This window comes from Pelodiscus sinensis, chromosome 31, assembly GCF_052426305.1.
Source record: "Pelodiscus sinensis isolate ZL-2025 chromosome 31, ASM5242630v1, whole genome shotgun sequence".
NCBI lineage: Eukaryota > Metazoa > Chordata > Testudines > Trionychidae > Pelodiscus > Pelodiscus sinensis.
The window spans coordinates 9,557,589-9,581,575 of record NC_143082.1 but is presented as its reverse complement, the minus strand read 5'-3'; the positions used below and the strand labels follow the sequence as shown (position 1 = coordinate 9,581,575).

At 55.8% G+C, this 23,987-nt stretch overlaps 1 protein-coding gene across 1 annotated transcript in view; it reads left to right on the top strand.

Annotated features, from left to right (window-relative positions):
* NCKAP1L (NCK associated protein 1 like) overlaps positions 1–23,987 on the top strand; it is a 74,281-nt gene continuing 50,294 nt past the window's right edge. Inside the window, exons 1-14 of the mRNA XM_075902081.2 lie at positions 1–271; positions 11,418–11,528; positions 12,495–12,587; positions 13,301–13,357; positions 13,575–13,717; positions 14,091–14,181; positions 15,740–15,877; positions 16,387–16,435; positions 18,030–18,186; positions 19,363–19,419; positions 19,939–20,035; positions 21,707–21,816; positions 23,400–23,532; positions 23,687–23,768. Of these exons, the coding sequence (XP_075758196.2) occupies positions 170–271; positions 11,418–11,528; positions 12,495–12,587; positions 13,301–13,357; positions 13,575–13,717; positions 14,091–14,181; positions 15,740–15,877; positions 16,387–16,435; positions 18,030–18,186; positions 19,363–19,419; positions 19,939–20,035; positions 21,707–21,816; positions 23,400–23,532; positions 23,687–23,768 (1,420 nt within the window). The 5' untranslated portion in view covers positions 1–169. The remainder of the gene's footprint in view (positions 272–11,417; positions 11,529–12,494; positions 12,588–13,300; positions 13,358–13,574; positions 13,718–14,090; positions 14,182–15,739; positions 15,878–16,386; positions 16,436–18,029; positions 18,187–19,362; positions 19,420–19,938; positions 20,036–21,706; positions 21,817–23,399; positions 23,533–23,686; positions 23,769–23,987) is intronic.

Genomic DNA, 23,987 nt, shown 5'->3' with positions numbered 1-23,987 from the left:
CTGCCTCCCCTCCAATCAAAGAGGAAGCACCAATTGGACAAGCAGCCCCATCCTCCCAGTGCATCCGTGCCATTTTGGTGCCTGTCGGGTTGTTGCCGGAGGGTTGGCCTGGCCTGCTGCCTGCAGCGGGTTATTCGGTGTGGAGCAGGGCACAATCTCGCCTGAGGAGATGTCTCTCCCCTCCATCTACCAGCACAAGTTTGCTGAGAAGCTGACGATCCTCAATGACAGAGGGAAGGGCGTCCTCATCCGGATGTACAACATCAAGAAGGTGGGTGGGGCCCACCAGCGAGGGGCTGGGTGTGTACCAGGGTTGGGCTTGCTAGGGAAAGGCCGGTTCTTCTATGATTACAGCAGAGGGCTGGGAGCCAGGATGCCTTCCTTCCTGGCCTAGGGAGGAGAGTGGGGTCTAGTGGGTAGAGCAGGGGCTTTGGGAGCCAGCACATCTGGATTCTATTCCTGGCTGAGGGAGGAGAGTGGGGTCTAGTGGGTAGAGCAGGGGCTTTGGGAGCCAGCACATCTGGATTCTATTCCTGGCTGAGGGAGGAGAGTGGGGTCTAGTGGGTAGAGCAGAGGCTTTGGGAGCCAGCACATCTGGATTCTATTCCTGGCTGAGGGAGGAGGGTGGGGTCGAGTGGGTAGAGCATGAAGCGGGGTCAGGAGTCCTACTGTTGCCAGACTTGTTCTGGGTCTGAGGGGAAGCTGACTTCTTTCACTATCTCAGGGGCTAACGGCTCCTTTGTGGCAGCAGTGATTGTAGGGGAGGGGGGGTTGAATTGGGATCCAGCCCAGGGTTTGGTTGAGAATTCAAGGCCGAAGCAGGGCAAGGGTTCAGGCTCAAACCTACTGAGTTGTTACTCCCTCAGATTTTGGCCCCGGCTAGTGGAAACCTCAGGCTGCTCCCAGGAGGGCCCTCTTGGCCTCATATCTCCTGCGAGCCACCCCCACTGTGCAGGCAGGAGGCAGGATCCTCTGGCCACATATCCTTATGGGACTCAATCCCCAGGGATGCCAGCTCCGTGTGTGAACTACCTAGAGCATGGACAGGCAATCAGTGAAGTCCCCCCAAACCCCAGCCTGGCTGCACCCTGACCCCTCTCCTGTGCTGGGCTGGCAGCTCTTGCTGCTGGTCACACAGTTCAGCCTTTCTTGTAACATGCCAGTCATGCTCCCCCTGCCCCGCCCATCTCCTGCCATGGCTGGAGGCCAGTATTCCTAGGAGGCAATATTGCTGCATGTGTGGGCGGCTGGGTCTGGGAGCTCAGGCCTAGCAGACTGCACTGGCGGGAGACAGGACTCCTGGTTCTCTCCCAGCCTCTGTCCCTGACTGGCTGCATCCCCCACTGTGCCTCAGTTTCCCCATCTGTGAGATGGGAAGGAGGAGACAGATCTGGCTCTCTGAGGTGCCTGGGGATCCTTGCTGGATGATGAATGTTGGGCACTCCTGGGGCAGTGGTCAGGGTGTGGGCTGGCACGGTGGAGGGAGCCTCTTCTCTTGGCTCCGGGGTCGACTGATCGGGCTGTTACTAGTTTCCTGCCGTTAGACAGGCTCATGTGACAGTGCCCTGGGAGTCAGAACCCAGCTGGGGCAAGAGGCTGCGGAGTAGAGCCTGGAGCCATTCTAGTCACAAACCACAAACAGCTGCCATCTGCTTTCTTCCTGGTGCGGCTGCTCAGCAGCTTCCTCTTTCTCAGCTGGGCCTGGTGATAGCATCCTGTGTGCACGGATCACAGCCTGCCCTGTGCCCCAGTCCCCATGTTCTTCCCCAGGACTCCCTGCTGGGCCTCCCAGAGCTAGGGGGGGAGTTATTGGCCTTTGACCAGTCTATTAGTCGCTCCTCCCCCCTTGCTGCCTCTATCAGAAAGAGGCAGCAAGGGTGGGGGAAAGAGGAGGGGGTGCTTCAAAGACCCCGGGCTCCACGCCGCGCTGCCACTTTGAAATGCCGCATGCCGCCTGGGGCCAGTTGGGAGTCCCCAGCTGTCCTGGGCTGCATGCAGCGTTTCAAAGCAGCAGCGCCACATGGACCCCAGGGCCTGCCACTTGGAAACGCCACATGCAGCCCGGGTCCCTGGCTGGCCCTGGGCTCCATGTGGCGCTGCCACTTTGAAACACCATGGGGAGCCCAGGGCAAGCAGGGAACTGCTTGAATCCTCCGCTGGCCCTGTGCTCCCCACAACACTTTTGCCTTTGAAGTGTAGCCACAGCCCCAGGGCTGTCGCTACACTTCAAAGGTGGAGGTGCTCTATCGACTGATCGAGTAGTCGATGCAAATTGCACCGACTATTCGATTAGTCAATTAATCGAAATTTTACATCCCTACCACTGATCCTCAACTCTGGGGGTACGTCTAGACTACAGGCTTTTGTCGACAGAAGTTTTGTCGACAGAGAGCGTCTAGACTACATCCAATTCTGTCGACAAAGCAAGCCGCTTTGTCGACATGACAGTGTAGAGGCAAAGGACAGTGTAGATACAATAACACCTTCTGTCGACAGAACTCTGTCAACAAAAGGAGTTATTCCTTGTAGAATGAGGTTTATAGCCATCGACAAAACTGCTGAGTTCTGTCGACATTATGTTGACAGAACTCAGCAGCAGTGTAGACGCAGGTATAGTTTTGTCGACAAAAGTCCACTTTTGTCGACAAAACCCTGTAGTCTAGACACACCCTGTGTGTGCCAGACAACAGGAATAGGGCTAGGACTTGGACCCCTTCCATGCTCAGAGCCCTCTGCCTGCCACAGGGATCTCTTCCATCACTGCTCGCAGTGCAGCAGGGGTAGCCCATCGGTGGTCTGAAAACCCACATCTGGGCCAACAGATGCATTTGAACAGATCCCAACATCATTTTGTTTATTTATCATTGGCACGGTTGTTGTTGTTGTTGTTGATTAGTTTCTCTAGAGGCTGGACCTTAATGAAGAATTTTGTACCTTGACAAAAAAGAATTGTCTATCCTGGCAGTACAGAGTCTATGCCACACAGTTCATTCCATTGGCCAACCCATGCAAAGTTAAATAACGTCATGAGTTCACCAGTCCCAGCCCCTGCACCCCCCCCCCCCCCCGCTTTGCTCCACAGGGCTGGGATAGAAGCAAGGGGCTGCAGGCCAGAGGCAACATTTCAGATTTTGGTGGGAGGGGACAACTTTAAGCATGCCAGGGGCTACGAAGGCACCTGAAAACTCTAATTTTTTGCAGATAACAACTTAGTAGTTAGCTGACAACAGCACTGTATCTAGTTCCTATAGAAAGAAAGGAAATAACTATTAGATCCACTCAACTCTACTACTAACATGTTCTAACATCTTGTGTCAAGTCACTTAATGACTTAACCAACCAACCCAACAATGGAGGTGCTAAGGTGCTAATCATTCTTATCAGGCTCTTGTAAACTATTTGAACCATCTACTCACAATCTCTCTCTCTCTCTCTCTTTTTTTTCTTTCCCCCTCCTTTTTTCTCTTTTTTTCCCTCTCCTCCCCTCCCCCACATCTTATTTATTCTTGAATCTGGACTTCTAACAATCCAGTAATCTGAAGAAGCGGGTTATGCCCACAAAAGCTCACGATACATCTGCATGTTTTGTTAATCTTTAAGGTGCTACTAGTCTATTTGTTGTTTTTTAAGTTTTTCCTGTTATAGACTAACTCGGCTCCCCCTCTGAAGCTTTTAAGGAACATTGGTTAGTTTTAAAATGTTAATGTATATTCTTACTCTTGAATACAAAAACAAAACAACTGTAGGGAAATCTAGATTACTTTCACTCTTGTTTTGTAGTTCATCCAGCATGGTTCACCTTTTAACTATTGGAAGCATCCTACTAGGGCAAGGCCTTGTGTATTTATAATGCACCTTCCTGGAGGTGACGCTTCAAGTCACTTGCACACTATTTCCAACCCCAAATGTTCAGAAATCATGAATCAGACTCACCAAAAATCTGAGATTGGCTTTACAATCCTGAGATGATGTAAAAAGTAACAGCTTGGTGTTCTTTGTATTTACTTTCTACTTTTTGAGCATTTAGGGTGCACTGGAGGGTCACATTTTGATGCTTTCTGCACCACCGTAATGGCTAGAAAGTTCATTTTTCCTTAAGAAGGAAGGCGGAAACCATCACACATCCTCTTGACTGCAGGAGCTGAGGCTTCAAGGAAAACAATAATTATCATGAGGCTCACAACGAAATGATGAGAGTCAACAACGGTGCTTTTTCTGTTCAAAAGCTTATTACTTTCCAGAGAGCTTTTCAACACAATGCTACAGTGATCGAGTTGCTCTTTCCACAGGAGAATATTTTAAACTAAGGCTGTCAAATAATTTAAAGAAGTAATTGCACACTGTTAGTAATGGAATACCATTTATTTAAATATTTGTGGGGTTTTCTACATTTTCAAATATATTGATTTCAGTTACAACACAGAATACAAAGCATATGGTGATTGTTTTATATTTATTTTTCATTTCAATTCACTTAATACAGAGGTGGGCAATAATTTTAGAAGGGGGGGGGGCATTTCACAAAATTTTGAAGTGGCCCCAGGCTACCCCAGAAGGGGCTGGGCCTCAGACAGTTGGGGCAGGGCCAGGACACTTACATGCTTCTCCACCCACAGACCCTGATTGGCCTGGGGGTGGGGGAGCAGCAGGGTGTCTGCAGGCCAGATCAACCTACTTGGAGGGCTGGATTCAGCCTGGGGATGCTCTCTTGCCCACCCTTGACTTAAAACAAGTACAATAGTGCAATTTTTTTTATTGTGAAAGTTGAACTTACATATGTAGAATTGTGTAGAATCCTCCCCCCACATTCAAAAATAAGGCAATGCAAGACTTAAAAGCCTACAAGGCTGCTTAGTCAAACTCCTTAATCAGCCAGTCACTCAGACAAACAAGTTTGTTTACATTTATGGGAGATAATGCTGCTCACTTCTGGTTTACATCACCTGAAAGTGAGGACAGACACTGGCATGGCACTATTCTGTCTGGCATTACCTGTTAGACACATGAAAGATTCACAGAGGACATGTGTTTATGCTGATGATGAGTTATGCTCAGTAGTGATCCAAAGCAGTACACTGCAGACCAACACGTGTTCATGCCAGATGCCATCAGCAGAAGGTTGATTTTCTTTTTTTGGTGGTTCGGGTTCTGTAGTTTCCACACCTGAGTGTTGCTTTTTTAAGACCCCTGAAAGCATGTTCCTCACCTCATTCCTCTCAGATTTTGGAAGACACATCGGATTCTTAAACTGTGGGTGGAGTGTTTTAGTATCTTTAGTACGCTCACATTGGTACCTTCTTTGTGTTTTGTCAGATCTGCAGCAAAAGCATTCCTAAAACACACAACATGTGCTGGGTCATCATCTGAGGCTGTTATAACACACAGTATGTAGCAGAATGTGGGTAAAACAGAGCAGGAGGCATACAATTCTCCCCCAAGGGGTTCAGTCACAAATGTAATTAACTCATTATTTTTTAAGAACATCATCAGTATTGCAGCATATACTCCAGAATGGTGGCCAAATGAAAAATGTTTAGCACATCTGGCACATAAATACTTTGCAAGACCAGCTAAAAAAGTATCATGTGAACATCTTGTAAATGTAAACAGACTTGTTTGTCTTAGGCTACATCTACACAGCAGCCTTTTGTTTGCAGAGACAATGCAAATGAAGCGCTCATTAGCATTTGTCCTGCTGTCATTTGCATATTCTCTGCTGATGCTTTTGGCAGAAGATGCTAAGGGTTTTTTGGGGTCTATCCTGCTTGTTTTTGCGCAAAAATCTCTTCTGCAAAAAGCATGGGCAGAGAATATGCAAATGACAGCACGACAAATGCTAACGAGCGCTTCATTTGCATTGTCTCTGCCGACAAAAGGCTGCAGTGTAGATGTTGTCAGAGACTATGTCTACAATCGCACCATATTTTGAAATAGGAATGCAAATGTAGGTATTCGAAATAGTAAATGAAGCCAGGATTTAAATATCCCGTGCTTCATTAGCATAATTGCGTCCGGCTGCTATTTCAAAATCACGCTATTTCGAAATAAAACGCCCTGTGTAACCGTGTTTTTTTAAATTAATGGAGATTGCCTATCTCCTAGAACTGGAAGGGACCTTGAAAGGTCATCGAGTCCAGTCCCCTGCCTTCACTCGAAATAACTGGTAAACCTCATTGTATGTTTGGTTTTTTGAGTGCAGTTATATAACAAAAGAATTTTTACATTTGTAAGTTGCACTTCCATGATGAAGAGATTGCATTGCAGTGCTTGTAGGAGGTGAAGTGAAAAAGACTACTTCTTTGATTATCATTTTTACAGTGCAAAGGTAACTACCACTGGGTAGATCTGAACCTGGGACCTTGCAGTTTAGTGTAGGAGCCTCTATACTACAGCTTGCGCTATAAAGCTAGCTGGCTCACAGCTTGGGCAGTAGGGCTCTGTTGTTCTTATCTCTTGCTGTAAGTGGTTTTAGTGCCATTGCATGGGACAATGAACCACACTAGGGCTCCGTCTATACTGCAGGCTTCTTGCGCAAAAACTTTTTGTGGAAGAGATCTTCCACAAAAAGTTCTTGCGCAAGAGCGCGTCTACACTGCCATGGTTGCTCTTGCACAAGAAAGGTCTGATGGCCATTCAAGAATGGCCATCAGAGCACCTGTGCTTTTTCCGATTTTTTGCTCAAGAAATCCCTGCTGTCCGTCCACACACGCCTTTTTGCGCAAGAGCTCTTGAGCAAAAAGGCTTATTCCCTGTAGAAAGAGGAATAACTCTTGTGCAAAAGCCCTGTCTTCTGACGATCTACTGTACTTATTCCTGCGCAAAAACGCACTCGTAGTGTGGACCTTCCATGAGTTTTTGCACAAAAGTGCTGCAGTGTAGATGTAGCTTTGGTTTGTGGGTTATGCAAATGTTTGTAATAAAATAATCACATAAAGTGTGCAGGGTGCACTTTGTATTCTGTGCTGCAATTGAAATCAATGCATTTGAAAATGTAGAAAAACATCCACAAATGTTTAATACATTTCAATTGGTATATTCTGTGTTGTTGAACAGAGCAATTACAGCTCCAATTCATCATGATTACCTTTTTTGAGTTCACCATGTGAGTTAAGTGCAATTAATTGGCAGCTCTATTGCAAACCAAACGTCACAAAAATTCCACATTTTAAAGATGAGAAAAAAATGGAGTCTTCTGAGGTAGCTGAGGGCCATGGTAGGCGGGAAAGGAAAATAAAGAGACACAGGAGCTCTAAGCACCTATTTTTCTTGAAAGAGAGCTGGTGGGTGAAAGCTTCCAGTCCTTAATGAAATAACACTTTTGATGTCGTCAGTGCCACCGCTCGTAGAATTCAGTATGTGCTGACTAACTCTACCCTTGGTCAGATGTTGGCTGCATGTGCGTTCTCTCTGTGTGGCGCGCTGGCTCTTGCCAAGTATGACTGAACTGCCCCAGTAAGCACAGACTTGTTAGTAGCCAAGCACTGGGTGAGGTTTACTGCTGGAGAAGCATAGTAATAGCACCTGGCAGATTGTCCGGGGAAGGAGACACTAAGACATGTGTGCCCGCGACACAGGACTCAGCTCAGGCAGTGGCGAACTTCCCACTGCCCCTAGGCACTGCCACTGCCACTCCCACTGAGGTATCTCATTATGGCTGGATAGGGTTGCCAGATGGTTGAAACAAAAATACCGAAACCCCTCCCCCCCAAAAAACAACAACGAAACACTGGGAAAAAATTCTGTTGAAGGGGAAAAAAAGGTGGGGGGGGGGGGAGACAAATTTTTTAAAAAATAAAACAGCATTAAAACAGCATGTCCCCTTTAAGTGCAAGGATAGGAACCAGGGAGTCATTGAGCACTAACACCCAGGGAAAGCATTGCTTCCCTTAGGTCTTTTGGCCAGCAGCCATTTTGTGCTGGCAGCCTTGGGGAACCAGGTAAGCATGGGGGCTGGGGTCGGGAGGCTGGGGGTGTTGGGAGCAAGAGGTGATCTTGGACAGGCCTGGCACTGAGTGTTTGTAGGGTTGCCAGGTGCCTGGCATTTTCGCCTCCTGGCCAGGGAAAATTCAGAAAATACCGGACCAAAATGTCCGGTATTCTCTGGATTTTTTTACCGGACGGGAGGCGAAAATACCGGACTGTCCAGGTGAATACCGGACACCCTGGCAACCCTACTTCTGGAATGTGTTTGTGTGAGTGTCCTGTGCCTCAGAATAGGGTTGGCAGGTGTCCGGTATGGGCCCGGACAGTCCAGTATTTGCGGATTCTGTCCGGTAAAAAAAAAAGGAAAATACTGGACATGTAAAATGTCTGGTATTTTCTGTTTCTCTCAGACGGAAGGCCGCTTGGGACATTCCTTCCCTGCTGCATCTGGTGAGGGTGGAGGGAGCTTGGGGATTTAAAGGCACTGTGACTCTTTTTTTTGTGCAGTTGTTTTGGGTTTTTTTTGCTCAACAACTTTGGTCCCCATGGGTTATTTTTGTTTTTGCTCAACCAATTTTTTTCCTGCCATGTTTGGTATTTTTTGTGTAACTATCTGGCAACTCTACCTCAGGAGTGTGTGTGGTTTTGTAATTCCCGCCCAGAGTCTGCGAGCGTGCACACAAGCAGAGCCCAACTTTGCTAACTTTGGGTGCGTCTAGACAGCTCCCTTCTTTTGAAATAAGCTACGCAATTTGCGCCACCCAAATTATTACAAGTCTAAATTGAAAGCGCCAAATTTCAAAATAAGCTCTGTCTACACAGCGCCAAATTTCAAAATAAGGCACTATTCCGACAATTCCCTTAACCCTCAGGGACGCCGGAATAGCATGCCCACTATTGCAGGAAATAGCAGGTGCTTTTAAAGACACAGCATTGCTATTTCAGGATGCTTCCAGTATCCAGAAAGAGCAATGCAGTCTAGATGTACCCCTTGTTTTCTATTAGCAGGACCTGTTTATCACTTTAGTTCAGGCCTCTGACCTCATACCAGAGCTCTGAACCAAGATCTCGTGTCTCAGGTTCTCTTTCTACTACACATTTTATACTTAAATATTGGAGCCGTCTTATCTAGGGCTACACGCTTTATACACGTTGGCACAGGGGTTACATTCTGCAATATTCTGAACAGTGCTGAGCTCAGTGAATAATGCAGATCATGATCATCATTGCTGACTTTATGCACTTTTGTGGGTTCAATTTCGGTTCCTTGTTCAGGAATTGGCCTAGATACAACTGAAATCCTAAGAGTTTGAGACATAATGCAACACTCACCCGACACCCATTCCTTCCTTCCTTCCTTCCTTCCTTCCTTCCTTCCTTCCTTCCTTCCTTCCTTTTCTCAGACTTGGAACAAAAAAAAGACAAACCAAATGGGTTTCAGTCAAAATGGAAAATTGCACCGCAGCCCTTGTGCTAAAACCCAAGCGGGGGCACAATGTGACACCCAGAGTTGTCCCTAGGGGGGAACAGGGCCTGCCCTGCCCCCACTCCACCCCTTCCCCCTGCTCTGTCCCTGCCCCTTGCCCAAATCCCCCTCCCCCAAGCAACGTGAGCTGTGGGAATACCTGGGGGCCTGATGTGAGGCAACAGCAGGGGTCCAGCCCCCCCTCACTCACCATAGCACTGGGAGATGGAGCGACACAAATAGCTGCCCATCTCCCAGCCCACTGCGCTCTTCTTTGCAGTGGCAGTGGGAAGTGAAGCACCCTGCGGCTGGATTGCACTGGCCTGGTGTGGGCCCTGCAACTCCTGTCCATAGGATGGGTGAAGTGGGCCCCGTGGCTCCCCCTTCCAAGCACAGGGCCTGGGGCAGCCGCTCCGAACTGTCCTAGGATGGGACACTCTGCTGCCTCCCCTTGGGGTGAAGCGATCGCCTCTCATTTGCCATCCTTCCTGAATTCAGTTGCCTAGGATCGTTTCCTGGAATCTCAGGCAACTGGCCTTGGCTTGGCTCCCATCGATCTCAATCCTCTCCTTTTTGCAGCAAGAGCAGGTTGGGCCTGTACATAGGGAGCTGGAGAGACCTGGGTTCTACCTCTCCCCAGACTGCCTGTGGGGTCACCGGCCAGGGCCTTAGGGACAGAGCTTGACAGGTTCTAGGCACCCAAAGACGCAGCTCAGCTTCTAGTGGGGTTAACAAGGCACCAAAACCTTCTGGCTGCTTTTGAAAATGCCACTAGGTGCCCACATGCCTTTGCAAATCTGCCCTTAGAATCATAGAACACTAGAACTGGAAGGGACCTTGAGAAATCATTAAGTCCAGTCTTCTGCCCTCATGGCAGGGCCAAGCACCATCTAGACCAGCGGTTCCCAACCTTTTCCAGCTGGGGACCCAGGGCAATTCAAAAAATGTGTGAATGGCTCCTTAAGAGCCACCTGGGGAGGCACCTGCAGACCCTTTTGAAATGTAATGGTGACCCATATTTGGGTCCCGACCAACAGGGTGGGAAACCCTGATCTAGACCATCCCTGATAGATGTCTATCCAACCTGCTCTTCAATATCTCCAGCGATGGAGATTTCACAAACTCCCCAAGCAACTTATTCCAGTGTTTAACCTCCTCGGACAGGTAGGAAGTTTTTCCTAATATCCAACTTAAACCTTAAGCCCATTGCTTCTTGTCCTGTCCTCAGAGGCCAAGGGGAACAATTTTTCTCCCTCCTCCTTGTCATACCCTTTTAGAGACTAGAAAACTGCTCTCATGTCCCCTCTCAGTCTTCTCTTTTCTAAACTAAACAAGCCCAATTCTTTCAGTCTTCCCTTAGTCTGTGTGTCCTCCCTCTCCTCCACCCCCCCGTCCCCCGTCCCCCGTGCAATGGGATAACGGCCCTGCACGGCCTCCCCAGGGCTGGGAGGAGACCGACATAGTGAGGCGCTCAGGTACTGTGATGAGGGGGAGTGGGAACTTCTCTGCACCACTGCCAGCCCTTCCCTGGGGTTTGGCCCCTTCTTTTCTCCCACCCCCTCACGTCTCCCTCTTTTCCGAATGTGACCTTGGCTCAGAAGGCTTGGCTCTGTTAGAGGTCCCTGTTCTCTCTTCAACACCCCCACCCCGCCCCATGCAAAGGGATTCCTCCTTTCTATGCTCCTAAGCACTTCCAGATCCTTAATGTACTTGCCAGTGCAGTGAAGAGGCCCACCTGGGAGCCACTCCTGTACCCAAAGAAACTCCTGGACTGCAGCAGCAGCCCCCTCCCCGGCCCCAGTGGCGCCCCACTGCAGGCCTGGGTGCAGGGCCTCTGACAGAGCTGGGCGGGCGGAGCCCAGGGCTGTGGGCTATCAGTGTGGAGCATCACTACTGGACAGGGCATCGATTTCTCTGGCGGGCAGGTGGGGCCTGTTTGGGTTTCCATGGAGAGCAGGAGCCACTGGACCGGGCCCTGCCCTGCCTGGCGGCTCAGCCCTGCTGACGCCTGGCACTTCCTCTGTTCCAGACGTGCTCGGACCCCAGGAGCAAACCCCCCTTCTTCACCGAGAAAACGATGGAGGCCTCCATCAAATACATCAACAAGAAGTTCCCAAATGTGGATGCGCGGAGCAGCACGGTGAGCAGCCTCCCGCAGCCAGAGGCTCAGTCCCTTGCCCATGGAACAGCTCCCACATCGGTCTGCCCAGCCTGGGGGCTCAGATGTGGAGAGGCCCCATGTCTGCAGGGATGTGGGGATCCATCCACCCCCACCCTGCTGGCACTGCCACCCGTACAGCCCCCACCCTGCCAGTGCTGCCCCCCATTCAGCCCCACCCTGCTGGCGCTGCCACCCGTACAGCCCCCACCCTGCCAGTGCTGCCCCCCATACAGCCCCATCCTGCCGGCCCTGCCACCCGTACAGCCTCCACCCTGCCAGTGCTGCCCCCCATACAGCCCCACCCTGCTGGCCCTGCCACCCGTACAGCCCCCACCCTGCCTGCATGGTGCTCGGATGTGTACTGGCCACCCTCACCCTGTCACGGCACCATACACATGGGAGGCAGGAGTGTGAGAGGTGCAGGAGCAGCCCCAGTTTTATACCAGGTATCTTCACCACTGGCCCCACAGCAAGGTCCAGGCCATCAGCCCCGCACCCTGAGGCTCCACTGCCAGTCCCAGGGTCCCAGCCATTGGCTCAGGGCTCTACAGCTGCGTCTGGCTGTGCCCCCCTTCCTCCCAGGGCAGTGAGGGGCACAGACAGGAGAAGGGGAGGAGAGCTCAGCACCCCTACCCTAGAAATCATTCCAGCACTACTGTAGGGTGCTCGGATGCATACAGCCCCTTCCCCTGCTGCTGGAGTGCTTGGCTCTGCATAGCCTGCCCTAGCTTGAGGGCTGCAGATGCCCTGGGGCGAGTGTGCCAGGGCAGCAGCAGCCAGCCCTGAATGCCAGTGACCCGTGACCCATGGGGGAGGGGAGGGGTGGGGTGGCTGGTTCTGTGGCAGGGCCATGAGCTGGCAGCCACATAGTGACTCCCCCCCCCCGCCCATCCTGCTGTGGGCAGCCGGGGGAAAGCCACTCCCCGTGTCTGACTTTTGCCTTAGCAACACCTGGGCCCGGTGCACAAGGAGAAGGGCGAGATCATCAAAGTGCTCAGCAGCTACTACCAGACCTTTGTGGACGTGATGGAGTTCCGGGTGAGTTCCTGCAGGGGGCACCATGGCCCTGTGCAGACGGGGGGGGGGGGGGGGGGCAGGATGAGGGGGCGGGGTCAGGAGGTGGCCCAAGGGGGTACGGTCCTGGCCTGGGATTTGCAAGACCTGCCACAGACTGCCCGGGTTCCCCAGGATCAGCCGCCTCCAGGGAGCCAAATGCCTGAACACCCCTGAGGCCTGCAGGTCAGGCTGATAACACAGCTACCCCCCCCCCCCCCAGCATTGTGGGGAGGAGGGTAAATCCATTGCAGATTGCAGCGGTGCCCAGATGCTGTGGTGATGGCCGCACGTGGGGGGGATGCTTGACCCAGCTCTCACCTGCTTTGCACCCGTCTGAGTGGGTTTGCCAGGGATGGAGCAGGTGCTGCCCGTGTCACGGAGGCTGTGTGGGGCTGAGGTTGGCCCTAGCTCCCATGTGAGCCCTTCCCCAAGGTTCATTCCAGGCCCACTGCACCTTGGGCACTAGTTACACCAGACCCTGTTGCTCCTGGAGCAGTAGGAAATGTTGGGGGGCCTTTGCCCTACTGTAGGTGCCAGATCTTGGGTGAGGAAGCTGCCTGCCCTCTTGGCAGAGCCCTCTGCCCCTGCTGATGCAGCCTTCAGTCTGGTAATACTGGGGTGTGGGGCTGCCGGGGCTGTGGCTTGGGGAGGGGCTGGGGGCTCCGAGGTGCGACTGACACAGCTTCCCCTGGCAGGACCATGTGTACGAGCTGCTGAACACCATCGATGCCAGCCAGTGCTACTTCGACATTGTGAGTGTGTGGACAGGGTGCCGCAAGGGGTGGTGCATGGGTAGGGACAGACTGTGTGTGTGTGTGGGGGGGGGGGGGGGTTGCATGGACAAGGTGCCCAAAGGGGCAGAATCTATGGGGGGTACATGCACAGTGCTTGCATGCGCAAATCCTCGCACACTTGCGCACACTGTCACTGCCAGTCCCTGCCACCCCCTGCTGTGCTATCCCCCTACAGCACGTGAACTATGACTTCACCAAGAACTACCTGGACCTGGTGGTGACCTACACATCTGTCATCCTGTTGCTGTCGCGCACCGAGGACCGCAAAGCCCTGATCGGGATGTACAACTGCGCCCACGAGATGATCCAGGGCAGCGGGTGAGAGGGAACTGGGGTCTGGAAGGGGGAAGGGTTGTGCTGGAGAGGGTGGCACACACAATACTGGGCGGAGCCACAGGATCAATTAACCAGTGGGATTCCCTGCTGCAGGACAAACATGGGCCAGATGGCTCCACAGGGCAGAGTGTAAATCCCAGAGGTAGCGCCCATGTGGAGGAGAGAGGAGTAGTAGCAGAACTTGCAAGGTCATTTGCTGTGGAGTGCATGACCTGGACACTGGGGAGCAATTCAGGGAGGGGTGCAGAGTCCAGGCACAAGGAGGCTGTTTGCCATAGGGTGTGTGACCCGGACCTTGGGGTCAGTTTGCTGTGGGGGCATGAACCAAATCTCTGCCTTTGCCGTCTGCCTGCAGTGACCCCAGCTTCGCCCGGCTGGGCCAGATGGTGCTGGAGTACGACAGCCCGCTCAAGAAACTCACAGAAGAGTTTGGGCCTCACACCAAGGTGAGTGACACTGGCGAGGGTCTGTGCTTGGGGGGAGGGGTGGCTAGCACTAGTGATAACCACTGGGCACAAGAGGGGGGACTGGCACTAGTGATAACCACTGGGCACAAGGGGAGGGGGCGGATGGCAATGGTGATAACTACTGGTCCCAGCTGTCACTGCCTGCAGTAGCCTTCCCAGGAATTGAAATGGGGGGGCGGTTTCTAACTTACAAGGGAGGGTGTCAGGGCCAATGAGGGGTGAGACCGTGAGGGTGAAGGTGGGCTGTATGGCACCATAGTTCACAATACTGGGGGGATGTTGGGGAAATCCGGGGGGTATACACCCCCATAGGGGTGACTTCCTGAGAACAGTCCGGGCTGCATGCACAGTCCTGTAAGAAGGTGCTCTCCCCCACCCCCCAGCCCCCGCTTCAGGAACCGACTGACTACCACCTAGCCAGAGCCTCGTCCTTTCCTTGCCTCCTCCCCCAAGGGCGGGGTCCCTCACCCGTATCTCGGGCTCAGCCACAGCCCCCCCAATAGGCACCCACCCTCACCTATTGAGAAGTGGTTTCTTGCCAGACAGAATGGATCCAGCTACGTTTTCATGCTAATCAAACCCTCTTAAGCTCTGTCACCTCTTTGCGGGGCGCTAGTGGGTGCCTCTAGGACAGGGGGTCCCTAGCAGTCGGGTATGACTCTTGTGATGCAGTTTAGATGGAACATGAGGATCGGACGCCCTGCACCTCAGCTACTGGCTGCTGCTTTTCCATTCTCTCTGCAGACAAAGGCCCTAGGCTTTAGGCCAGGGGCGGGGAACCTCTTTTGGGTTGGATGGTTGGGGAGGGGGAACGGTGCTGACCACAGTAAAATCAGTGGGGGGGGGGGGGGGAGGGGAGGTGCACAAAAGTGAGAAGCAAAAATAAAAAAAGCCAAACCAACCAACCCCAACCCAACTCAAGATCCCTGGGGAGAGGCAGGACACTCCCCACCTTCGCTCCCACATCAGAGCCTGGGGGGCCCAGACTAGTAGATATTGTGAGCCCCCGCTATGCTTTTGGATGGGGCCAAAATGAGGAGTTCAGTGTGGGAGGGGGCTGCCGGGAAGCAGGCTTGCAATCTCGGTGGGAGGGAGGGTGCAGGAGTGGGTGGGGGGGGGGGTCTGGAGGGGGCTAGGGTGCAGGAACAGAGGGGAATGTCTGGCCACAAGGGGACAGCAGGCTGGAGCACCAGTGCCCGCTCCCTGATGCTGGGGGGAGTCCCGAGGCTTGGGGGCCAGATCCAGGCGAGCTGGGGGCCAGATCCAGCCCCCAGATCCCAGGACCTGCTTTAGGCCTTACTATGTGGCCATATCCTGTGCCTGGCCTCACGCCGGCCCCAAACCTGGCTCCATATCCTGCCTTATGCCTGGCCCTGTGCTCTGCCTTATGCCTGGCCCCTATGGTGCTCTCCTCACCTGGGGGCAGGCTACAGGCCCATGTCTGGGCCCTGGGCCTGACCTTGCTGCTAGGGGGCTGTCTAGCTGGAGTTACAATTATTGCTGCTGCTGCCCTGCTAACTGCCCCTGCCCCCTCCAGGCCGTGACCAGCGCCCTCCTCTCTCTCCATTTCCTCTTTGCCCGGAGGAACCAGTCAGACGAGCAGTGGCGCAGCGACCAGCTCCTGAGCCTGATCAGCAACTCGGCCACCATGCTGAGCCCGGCCAGCTCGGACGTCGTGAGTCTGGCCTTCCGGGGCCTGGGGCCGGCTGGGGGGGCCCTGAGTGCCGGGCTTGGGGGTGTTGTCTGCAGGACACTGTACGATGGCTCTGCCCACACCCAGCTGAGGGCTGTGCTGCAGGTCCCAGGAGTCTGGGGCAGACCCCAACCTCTTGTCCAGCAGGGGCTGCGCCCCGTAGGGACTCCAAGCATGCATGGCAGAGGGGCTGCTCCGATCCCTGTCTGTGGGGAGCTGAGGGCAGGCTGCCGTGAAGGGTGCCCCTTGGTACCCATGACAACGAGGCTGGGAACGCCAAGGTCCAGCATGCCACGGCCAAGCCCACACCAAGATCTGGCCCAGGCAGCCATTCATGTAGGACCCGGTGATCCAAAGAGCTTGGCCACAGGTTCTGGGGCCTGGGAGGGCAGGGGCTGGGCCAGCTCGTCGGGCCCAGGGGGAAGTCAGGGCTGAGAGCCAGGATAGCAGCTCTTGTTCCTGGTAGCAAGACTGCTCCTCCCTCTCCCCAGATGGCCTGCGAGTACCTGTCGCTGGAGGTGATGGAGCGCTGGATACTGAGTGAGTCACACCCCACCTGGTGGAAGGACCCTCTGGGCCATGGCTGGGCCTGGCGCAGACCCCACGGCCTCCGGATGTAGCAGGGGAGGGTTGCATCTTCCAGTGATGCCCATGGGAATCCCTGCCTGCTCTTGGCATCCCCCCATCCAGCCCCATATAGACCCCTCCCTCCACTCTATCCTGCCCGTATACACCCATCCCCACCTCCTGAGATCCACCTATCTCTGCCCATCCATCCACACAGCTATAGACTCCAAGGGAACGTCTCCATACTGATATTAATGGGCCTCCCTCGTCTGCCTCGGGGGTCTCTTTCTCTCCAGATGATAATGCCTTGTCCAGGGAGTCACCAGCAGGTGTTTTCATAGTATAAGGCCCCTCGTGTGATGGGCGGGCAGTTGGCAGGGAAGGGTATGACTCACCTCGGCACCTGCCTGGTCCATCGAGCCAATGATCACTACCCGTTGGGCCCAACAATCTTGCCAGCTTTCTATCCACCTTACAATCCATCTATCCAATCCAGACTTCCTTAACTTGCTGGCAAGAATATTGTGGGAGACTGTATCAAAGCTCTGCTAGAGTCAAGGTATATCACAGCCACTGACTTTGCCACGTCCACAGAGCCAGTTACCTCATCACAGGAGCTAATCAGAGTGGTCAGGCACGACTTGCCCTTGGTGAATCCATATTGACTATTTCTGATCACTTTCCCCGCTTCCAAGTGCTTGAAAATGGATTCCTTGAGGATCCCTGCCATGATTTTTCCAGGGACTGAGGTGAGGCTGACTGGTCTGTAGTTCCCTGGATTGTCCTTCTTCCCTTTTTAAAAGGCGGGCACTGCATTTGCCTTTTTCCAATCATCTGGGATCTCTCCCAATCTCCATGAGTTTTCAAAGGTAATGGCCAAAGGCTCTGCAATGACATTTGCCAACTCCCTCAGTGCCCTCGGATGCATTAGATCCGGCCCCATGGATTTGTGCATGTCTAGCTTTTCTAAATAGTTCTTAACCTGTTCTTTGTCCACCGAGGGCTGCCCACCTCCTTCCCACACTGCGTTGTCTAGTGCAGCTGTCTGGGAGCTGACCTTGTCTGTGAAGACAGAGGCAAAAAAACCATTGAGTACGTCAGCTTTTCCCACATCATCTGTCACTAGGTTACGTCCCTCATCCAGTAAGGGCCCCACACCCTCTCGGATCACCCTGTAGAAACCTTTCTTGTTCCCCTTCACATCCCTTGCTAGCTGCAATTCCAATTGTGCTTTCGCCTTCCTGATTACTCCCCTGTATTCTGGAGCAATACATTTATACTCCTCCCTAGTCACCTGTTCAAGTTTCCACGTCTTATAAGCTTCCTTTCTGTTTTTAAGCTCACCAAGGATTTCCCGGCTAAGTCAAGCTGGTCACCTGCCATACTGCTGATAGGAGCTGAAGGCTGCTCTCAAATCCCCCCTCTCTCTTCGCTTCTGCAGGCTAAATAAGCCCAAATCCCTCAGCCTCTCCTCGTAGGCCATGTGCTCCAGCCCCTCATCATTTTGGTTGCCCTAGTTCTGCTGGAAGGCTCCTGCTAATGTCCTCCCCTCTGCCCCTCCCTGCAGTCGGCTTCCTGCTGTGCCACGGCTGCCTGAGCTCTGGCCCACAGTGCCTGGAGCTGTGGAGGCTGGGCCTGAAGGGCTCGCTCTACATCACCCTCATCCGGGATGAAGCCCTACAGATCCACAAGGTCTCCGAGGAGCTCTTTGGCAGCCTGAAAGGGTAACGGGGTAGCAGGGGGCTTCGGTGCTGCAGGGGACATTGGGGGTGTGAGGGTGGGAGCTGACACATGCATGGAGGATGACTGCTGGGGGCAAGCCAGGTGTGTGTGGGGGGTGAAAGGCAGGGGCAGGAGCAGTTGGTGGGGGCATGTGGGGGGGGCAGTGTTTCCTCGTAATTTTTTCCATCCATGGGCAAAATAATTATTGTTACGTGCACCAAGGCAAGTGCAGATGTTCACCACCAATAGAAACACATGCTACCTGCTTTGGGCAGCTGTGGGCGCTCAGCTAATCAGCTGGGCTGCACCTGAATCTCTCCTGGGTGGCCACCCAAGTGTTCAGTTTCCAGGGAACACCGGTGTGGGAGGGCGAGCGGCTAGCACAGGGCGGAGGGTGGCTGCTGAGGGCAGGGTAGCTGGCAGGGCAAGTGGATGGTAGGGGTCGGAGAGGAAGGACAAGGAGAGCTCTATGGGACTAGTTCAGCATCCCAGGATTGGTGCCACATCTCAGCTTTGGGACAGGCCTTGGAGGGACTCCTGTGATGTGCTGGGCACCCCTCACCGGTTCCAGCTATGGCCCCTGGAGCTCATCACTGGACTGACCAGAAGGGGCAGCACAGGCTGATCTGGCCAGCCCCGGACCTGGGGAACCTCTTTTTCAGGCCTTGTGTTTCCCTCTCTGACTTCCTCACATCCTCCCTCTCCAGTGCTAGGGGTTCCTTCCTGCAGCCCAGACTCCCATGCCCTCGCCACACCCCCCATCTAGACCTGGTCTCCAGCTGCGTTCCTCCTCCCGCTGGGCCCAGCTGTCCCTGTGCTGGCGGCTGGGTTTTCCACTGCTTCCTCAGACTTTCCAGCCAGATGGGGCATCCTCAGCCAGCCGTGTAGTCACCCATTCAGGCTCAGACAGCTAGACAGCACCTGCCTTCCCCACCCCCCGACTCTTAGCCAGCCCTTATCCCTTAGCCAGCACACTTATCCCTCATCCTCCCCACGGGATAGCAATGCATTGGGGAAACTGAGGCACACGTCGGCTTCAAGAAAATATTACTGAAAATTAAGTTCTGGAGTCCGGTGGGTTGGCTGAGCTGCGCTGGGGTGAGGGGACGGGAGAGGGGCTCTCACAGCAGGCTGGGGGCTCCCCTGCCAGTAAGCGCTCACTCTGACCACCTTTGCAGGTATGGGAAGCGGGTGGCGGAGGTCAAGGAGTGCAAGGAGCAAGCTGTGGCAAACAGGTACAGGCTGCCTGGTCCCTGCGCCCGCCCATCCCCATTCTCACCTGGGTCATCCATGGGGCTGGGGATTTAGTGCTCATGGCAGGTGGGTCTCGCTGGCACTGGCCAGTGCCCTTTACAGTGTGGGCAGGGCCTGTATAAAGGCTCTGAACTAGCACCTCTTGTAACACATGGCACTGGGTGCTGCTCCACCCCTGCCCAACCAGTGCCCCTAATCCCAAGCCACAGCCCCTGCCAGCCCTGCCCTGGGCTCCCCTCCCCCCAGTTCAACGTGTGCCCCTCACTCCCCACCGCCTCTGCTGTGGCCCACCGGGATGAGAGATTTGCCCCGGATGCTGCAGCCCCACGCAAGACCCTACATGGCTGTGGGATGACATGGGGCTTGCCCTGCTGCAGCTGCATCCAGGGTGGAGAGAGGAGCCTTGGACTCCCTGGTGCTGGGTGGGCTCTGGGGTGGGCATGGGACTGGGGTGGGGGTGGGCAGTGCAGTGTCTGGTACAATCACCCCCCCTTGCACAGTGGCCAGTTGCACCGGAACCGGCGGGTTTTCCTACGCCATGCGGTGCGGGAGCTGGAGGCGCTGCTGGACGACCAGCCCGGGCTGCTGGGCCCCAAGGTGAGGGGGGCAGGGCTGGAGCCAGGAAGGGGCATGAGGGTGTCTGTGTGCATGTGTGTGAGTGTGTGAGCACCCTGTGCTTTCATGTCCAGTCCCCCCGCCTGTCTCACTGCCAAAGGGCTCCGCTCTGCCCCGCAGCCTTGGGTCTGGGGGAACATGGGGTCTCCTCAGTGGTGAGTCCTTGTCATGCTCCTCCAGTCCCAGGAGACCCCCCGCCAGCAGCGTATCAGTGCCCCCAGTCCCGATCCACAGCCCTTGCTAGCCCAGCCATGGCTCCGCCCGCTGCCCTATCAGTGCCCCCAGTCCTGACCTTCAGCCCTGCTTTGCCCTCCCCTCTCCATGGCCCCGGTCCAGACCCACAGCCCTTGCTAGCCCAGCCATGGATCTGCCCACTGCCCTACCAGTGCCCCCAGTCCCGACCCTCAGCCCTGCTAGCCCTGCCTTGGCTCCGCCCACCGCCCTACCAGTGCCCCCAGTCCTGACCCTCAGCTCTGCTAGCCCTGCCTTGGCTCCGCCCACCGCCCTACCAGTGCCCCCAGTCCCGACCCTCAGCTCTGCTAGCCCTGCCTTGGCTCCGCCCACCGCCCTACCAGTGCCCCCAGTCCTGACCCTCAGCCCTGCTAGCCCTGCCTTGGCTCCGCCCACCGCCCTACCAGTGCCCCCAGTCCTGACCCTCAGCTCTGCTAGCCCTGCCTTGGCTCCGCCCACCGCCCTACCAGTGCCCCCAGTCCTGACCCTCAGCTCTGCTAGCCCTGCCTTGGCTCCGCCCACCACCCTACCAGTGCCCCCAGTCCTGACCCTCAGCCCTGCTAGCCCTGCCTTGGCTCTGCCCACCACCCTACCAGTGCCCCCAGTCCTGACCCTCAGCCCTGCTAGCCCTGCCTTGGCTCCGCCCACCACCCTACCAGTGCCCCCAGTCCCGACCCTCAGCCCTGCTAGCCCTGCCTTGGCTCCGCCCACCACCCTACCAGTGCCCCCAGTCCCGACCCTCAGCCCTGCTAGCCCTTCCTTGGCTCCGCCCACCACCCTACCAGTGCCCCCAGTCCCGACCCTCAGCCCTGCTAGCCCTGCCTTGGCTCCCGCTGTGACTGGATCAGAGACCAGTGTGGCTCCTCCTCTCATCTCTTGATCCGTCCCAGTCACTGCCTGAGCCTGAGACCACCCTGGGGTTTCCTGCGACTTAGGCCCAAGGGTGCCCCTTCCCCGGCAGCAGGGCGAGCTGGCTCTGCCCCAGGCTGTCTCTTGTCCTCAGCCTGTGACAGGTTTCACCCCCAGAGCCCAGAAGCCCACCCGCCCCATAGCTCGGACATCGCTTCCTGGACCAGCGCTCAGGCCAGCTGGCTAGTTCTTAGCTCTCAGCAGAGCTGCCCCGCCCCGTTGGGTGCCATGGCGAGGAAACGGTCAGACACAGATGTACTCTGCCCGCCAGGAGAGGTGTGGGCCTGCCTGCGTCCCCGGCCATGCTGAGAGGGTTGTTTCCTCTCCAGGAAGCGGTTCCCCCCATTCCTGGTCACCCAGAGTGACCACGCGCACCATGCCTGCCCACGGGGGGGGGGGGGGGGGCAGTATTTGGCTCTGACAGCCCATGAGCCCTTGAGCCCCAGGGGCCCAGCCTCCAGCCAGGCCTGAGCCATCCCTGCCTGGAGCTGATGGCACCAAACTCCTTGCCAGGCTCTCTTCGTCTTTATGGCGCTCTCCTTGTGCCGCGACGAGGTGAACTGGCTGGTGCGTCACGCTGAGCATGTCACCAAGACCAAGACCCCTGAGGACTATGCCGACAGGTCAGGCCAGGGGCAGGGTGGGCACCATGGGGGTGGGGACAGGGGGTGTCCTGGGCAAGGGGGTGCAGATCCACGGTAAAGCCTGGTTGTCTGGGAGCAGGCTTTGGGGTGGTCTGGGGTAGGGGACAGACCCTGAGGGAGTCTGGCTCTGTGAGGGAGGGAGCAGGCAATGTGGGGGGAGGTCAAGCTCTGTGAGGGAAGGGACAGGCACTGAGGGGGGGTTGGCTGTGTGAGAGAGGGGACAGGCACTGGGAGGTCTGGCTCTGTGAGGGAGGGGACAGGCAATGTGGGGGGAGGTCTAGCTCTGTGAGAGAGGGGACAGGCACTGGGAGGTCTGGCTCTGTGAGAGAGGGGAAAGGCACTGGGGGGGTTGGCTCTGTGAAGGAGGGGACAAGCACTGAGGTGGGTTGGCTCTGTGAGGGAGGGGACAGGCATTGGGAGGTGTGGCTCTGTGAGAGAGGGGAAAGCACTTGGGGAGGGGGTTGGCTCTGTGAAGGAGGGGACAGGCACTGGGGGGGTGTTTTTCTCTGTGAAGGAGGGGACAGGCACTGAAGGGGGTTGGCTCTGAAGGAGGGGACAGGCACTGGGGGGGTGTTTTTCTCTGTGAAGGAGGGGACAGGCACTGAAGGGAGTTGGCTCTGTGAGAGAGGGGACAGGCACTGGGGGGGGTCTGGCTCTGTGAGGGAGGGGCCAGGCACTGGGGGTTTGGCTCTGTGGTGGGGGCTAGGCCCATGTGGGACTGGCGTGGGGAGGGGGAGGCACTGAGCAGGTTCGGCTCGGAGGGGGACAGGCACTGGGGGGAGCTGATCCTCAGGGGAACAGGCCTATGGTGGGTCTGGCTCTAGGGGGGCAGGCGCTGGGAGGGCTAGCTCTCAAGAGTGGGGGAGACGGACACTGGTCGCTGTGAGACATGGGAGGCCGTGGGACCCATGCTGAGTGGGGTGCACTGGACCTGTGGGCCTCCTGGGCAGAGAAGAAGGGCCGGGTCTTTGCTCAGGGCCCTACAGCCTGGGGGTTAGGAAATGGAGCCAAGTGACATGACAGCAGTTTGTGGCTCAGGTAACAATCCTGGGCCCAATTCGGCCAGTGGGCAGGTGGGCTGGATGCTGCAAGTGGCACCCGCTTTGCCTGGCGCAGCCTGAAAGACATGAGCTAAGAGCATGCGAGGGGAGATGGCTCCTGCAGGGAAGGGGAGCTGCGGTGGGTCCTGCCCTGGGTCGGGAAGTTGGCAGCCCTAGCTCCGTGGGCACAGGCGTCCCTGGGGAACCTAGAGGGGAACACGTGCCCCTGGGCGGTGGGCTGATCACAGCTTGTGTGGACACCTGTGTGAGGGGTGTGGCGGGAGCCCTGTGGCACTGTGGTGGGTGCGAGGCTGCCCTCAGCATCCAGTTTCCAGCTGGAGCTGTCAGATTCGGCTCCATCCTGGCCTGGCCCCTGGAGGCTTGGCCAGCGCATTAGGATGCGGAGGGGAGCGTTGTGGGATTGGCAGCAGAAGCAAAGGGCCCACAAACCTGGGCAGGGTGGCTGGGGCGCAGCCCTGTCTCCCCAGAAGAGCCTGACCTGGCCCCGTGTCACCCCTGCAGTCACATTGCTGAGCTGCTCTTCCTCATGGAGCAGCTGCGTGTCCTGGTGCGCAGGCACAGCCTGGTGATCCAGCGCTACCATGTCCAGTACCTGGCTCGCTTCGACGCCCTGCTGCTCAGCGACATCATCCAGGTAGGCCGGGGAAGGGCTGGGGGAGCTGGATCAGCCAGACGCGCAGCCCTGGGAGGGGAAATTCCCTGGCCCTTGGGAGCCCTGCAGGAGCCATGAGCGCCCTGCACCCTAGCGGCCCGTGAGACGCCCCCTAAGCTGCGCCCGTCTCTTTCAGAATCTGACCGTGTGCCCCGAGGAGGAGTCCATCATCATGTCGTCCTTCGTCAGCAGCCTCTCGTCCCTCACCCTGAAACAAGGTACGCAGCCTCCCCTCCCCGCTCTGCCCGGAGCAGCAGCTCCAGCCCAGAGCTCCCAGAGGGCGGTACGCTGCAGCCAGCCAGGACCCAGCCCCACCCCTGCCACCCATGCGAAGGGGGCAGCTGTGGCAGCCGGGCTCTGCTGTGCCAAGCCAGCCCCCTATGCCCCTGTGTGCTGAGTCAGCTGTGGGGGCAGGAGCATCAAGGGGAGAGCCCCCC